Here is a 3,304-nt window from a genome sequence, read left to right on the forward strand (position 1 = left end):
GCTCCCGGGGACACGCCGGCCGGGCCCTGCTCTGGTCCCCTCGGACACGGGCAGGTGGGACTCCGGTCAGGACTGGTCAGAGCGGAGATGGTGCCCCTGGGCCGGCTCCTGTGCAGCCTCCACTCCCAAGGGGATCTTCCCCATTCATTCATTTTAGAGAGAGTGGAAGGGACGGGGAGAGGCAGAGAGAGAGAAACAGCGATGTGAGGGAGACACATCGATAGGTTGCCTCCCACACGCACCCCGACCAGGGCTGGGGAACCTGCAACCGAGGTACCAGCCCTTGACCAGAATCGAACCCGGGACCCTTCCGTCTGTGGGCCGGCGCCCTATCCACTGAGCCACACCGGCCAGGGCTGTGTGTCGTCTTTATCGTGACCATTAGCACCTGAACACGCGTCTGCCCAGCTTGGTTTCGCTCATCGCACATTTGAGGAATATTGATGGCGCCGGTTACGCCTCAGGTTGGGCGGGGGGCAGGGACGGAGGCGCACAGACGGGGGCGTGGCCTCTGCTCGGTCCCTTCGGCCACGGGTCCCTGAGGCAGCCACCTGCCCATGGGTCCCCGACGGGTCCCGGGGCCAGGAACTCACCTCCATCCCCGCTCGGCACAGCCTTCTTCAAAGTCCCACAGCATTTTGTCTGAATTTTGGGGGTGTACAACCTCAAGGGAAAACACACAAAAGCCCAGGCGTTAGCAGGATGTCTTTCTCATCCCGGCAGCGTAAGCGCCTACGGCAACATCTGCAGGACTGGCCACACCTGCCCCGTGGGCCCGCCTCCGCAGCGCCCCCTGTCTGCTGACCCGACCGACTGCGCCCCGTCCGATGTTCCATCCAACACGACTAGTAATTAATTCCCCTTTGCTGTGTGCTGGGGGGGGCGGGGGGGGGCTCCCCCAGGAGGGGTTGAAGCTACGTGTGGCTGCCTGGAGGGCCCCTCTGTCGCTGAGACTAAAACAACGCCTGGCACATAGTAGGTGCTCAGTACATGTCTAAGGGAGAGAAGGCTCGGGCACTTCCTGGAAGTTAAGGCTTCTGTTCGGGGCTCTGCACTCCCCAGTCTCAACGTGTCCAAAACCGGAACTCGGACCCCCCCCCCGCCCCCCGGACCCAGCCCCGAGCTCCCGCCAGGCTTCCTGTCTCGGGAAAGGGCCCCGAGCCCCCGTGCCGCCCGCAGACGGAGCGCTGGCCGTGCGATCCGCGCCTCGATGCGGTAACAGTACCCCGAGTTCATCCATCTCTCTTTACATTTCTACAGCTTTTTATTGATTTTTTTTTTTAGAGAGAAAAGGAAAGGGAGAAAGAAACATCAATATCGATTGGCTGCCCCCTGCCCGCCCCACACTGGGAATAGAGCTCACCCGGGCATGTGCCCTGACGGGGAATCGAACCCTGACCTCCTGGTTCATAGGTCGATGCTTAACCACTGAGCCACACCAGCCGGGCTCATCCATCTCTCTTTGCTCTGTTGCTCTGACCTTAGTCTGAGCTACCATCACCTCCCCCCATCGCTGCAGGTCTCCAGCTCCCTCCTCCCCCCGAGGCCCGTGCCCTCTGAGGCACCGTGCTACACAGCCCACACTGCACAGCCCACACTGCACAGCCCGCACTGCACAGCCCGCACTGCACACCCCGCACTGCACACCCCGCACTGCGCACCCCGCACTGCGCATCCCGCACTGCACAGCCCACACTGAGCAGCCCACACTGCGCACCCTGCACTGCACAGCCCACACTGAGCACCCCGCACTGCACACCCCGCACTGAGGCTTGGGCCTGTCCCGAATGCGAGCCTGGCCTTGCCTCTCTCCTCTGAGTCCTTCCCGCTCACCCAATGCCCTCAGCCTGGCCAGGGGGCTCCTGCGGTCTCCGTGGCCTCGCCCCCCAAACCCGCCCCATCCTTCTCACAGCCTGACCTCTCTGGACGCGGCCCCCTCTGCCCTGAGGGCTCTCTCCTGGCCTCTGCACCCGGCACGGCACGCTCCTGTGCCTGCCCGGTGAGCCAAGGGGTGTTTTCTCGGGGAGGCTGGGCCAGTGCCCTCCCCGTGCCCACCCCGGCAGCACCCCCATCCTGCACAGAGTCTCGGGGCTGCCATCCTCCTCACGCAGACACTCCGCACCACGCCTGTCCCACAGGCAGAGCCCCTGGCCCAGCCCCGTGGATGGTGGCAAACACCCGTCAGGGATCGACGATGCGCAGACAGAAGATGATTTCCGTAAACACGACCCCCTGCCTGCTGAGCGGGAGGAAGCAGACTGAGTCGCATGCCCACGGCCCGGAGACGGCGCCCGGGAAGCGGGCAGCCCAGGGGCACTCGGCCACCACATCTGTGGGCGCCACCTTAGCCATGCTGTTCTCCACGACGCCGGGAACCCTGGGGGCCCCGTGCGTGGAGGGGGCTCAGGTGCCGGAACCCTTGTCCAGATCACGACCGAACACGCGTGGCCCTTTCCCCGCGGGAGGCTGGCTCCCCGTGACGCGGCCCCGGAGGCAGGAGGGGCTCAGCTGTTTATGCGACGGGAGCCCTGGGTCTGACCCCTCGCTGGCTCGGCCACACGTCTGGGCAGAGCTGCCAAGGTCAGGGGTTCAGGCCCGGACCTCAAAACGGAGCCACAGGCTTTGGAAATGATGGGCGATGCCCATGAGCTCAGCCGCCCTGGAAAACACCACCGTCGTCGCGGGCGGAGAAATGCCAGACGGCGGGCCTTGTGGCCTTGCCTGGGGCCCTGGCTGCCGGCCCAGATGCACCGTGCGGGGGCGGGCTCTGCGGTTTCCAGGCCGGGCTCCTCCTAGGCCAGTGATGGCGAACCTATGACACGCGTGTCAGAGGTGACACGCGAACTCATTTTTTTGGTTGATTTTTCTTTGTTAAATGGCATTTAAATATATAAAATAAATATCAAAAATATAAGTCTTTGTTTTACTATGGTTGCAAATATCAAAAAATTTCTATATGTGACACGGCACCAGAGTTAAGCTAGGGTTTTTCAAAATGCTGACACGCCGAGCTCCAAAGGTTCGCCGTCACTGCCCTAGGTCTAGGCCGACGGGAGCGTTAGTGGGACAGACGGCACCTGTGAGCCGTCCTCGCTGCCTGAGACCATGTGGTGTGTGGGCCGCTGTGAGGCTGGGGCTAGTCCCTCATCGACCCGGGATTCACTCCGATGCGTCCAGGAGGCCCCTGTGTGGGGCGTCGCAGCGGGACTGGCAGTGGGTGCAGATGGGCATCTGGCCCCGAGCTCAGCAGACGGAGCAGCGGCTCCTCGAGGCGGGTGCTGCCCAGGGGCACAGCCAGGCGGGG

The 3,304-nt window shown here is 63.5% G+C and overlaps 1 protein-coding gene across 1 annotated transcript in view; it reads right to left on the reverse strand.

The window, feature by feature from the left end:
* Window positions 1-3,304, reverse strand: part of BTBD16 (BTB (POZ) domain containing 16) — a 38,197-nt gene that overhangs the window by 31,530 nt on the left and 3,363 nt on the right. Inside the window, exon 3 of the mRNA XM_005880157.2 lies at window positions 594-664. Coding sequence (XP_005880219.1) covers window positions 594-664 — 71 coding nt within the window. The remainder of the gene's footprint in view (window positions 1-593; window positions 665-3,304) is intronic.

Source organism: Myotis brandtii, unplaced genomic scaffold (genome assembly GCF_000412655.1).
Source record: "Myotis brandtii unplaced genomic scaffold, ASM41265v1 scaffold628, whole genome shotgun sequence".
Taxonomy (NCBI): Eukaryota; Metazoa; Chordata; class Mammalia; order Chiroptera; family Vespertilionidae; genus Myotis; species Myotis brandtii.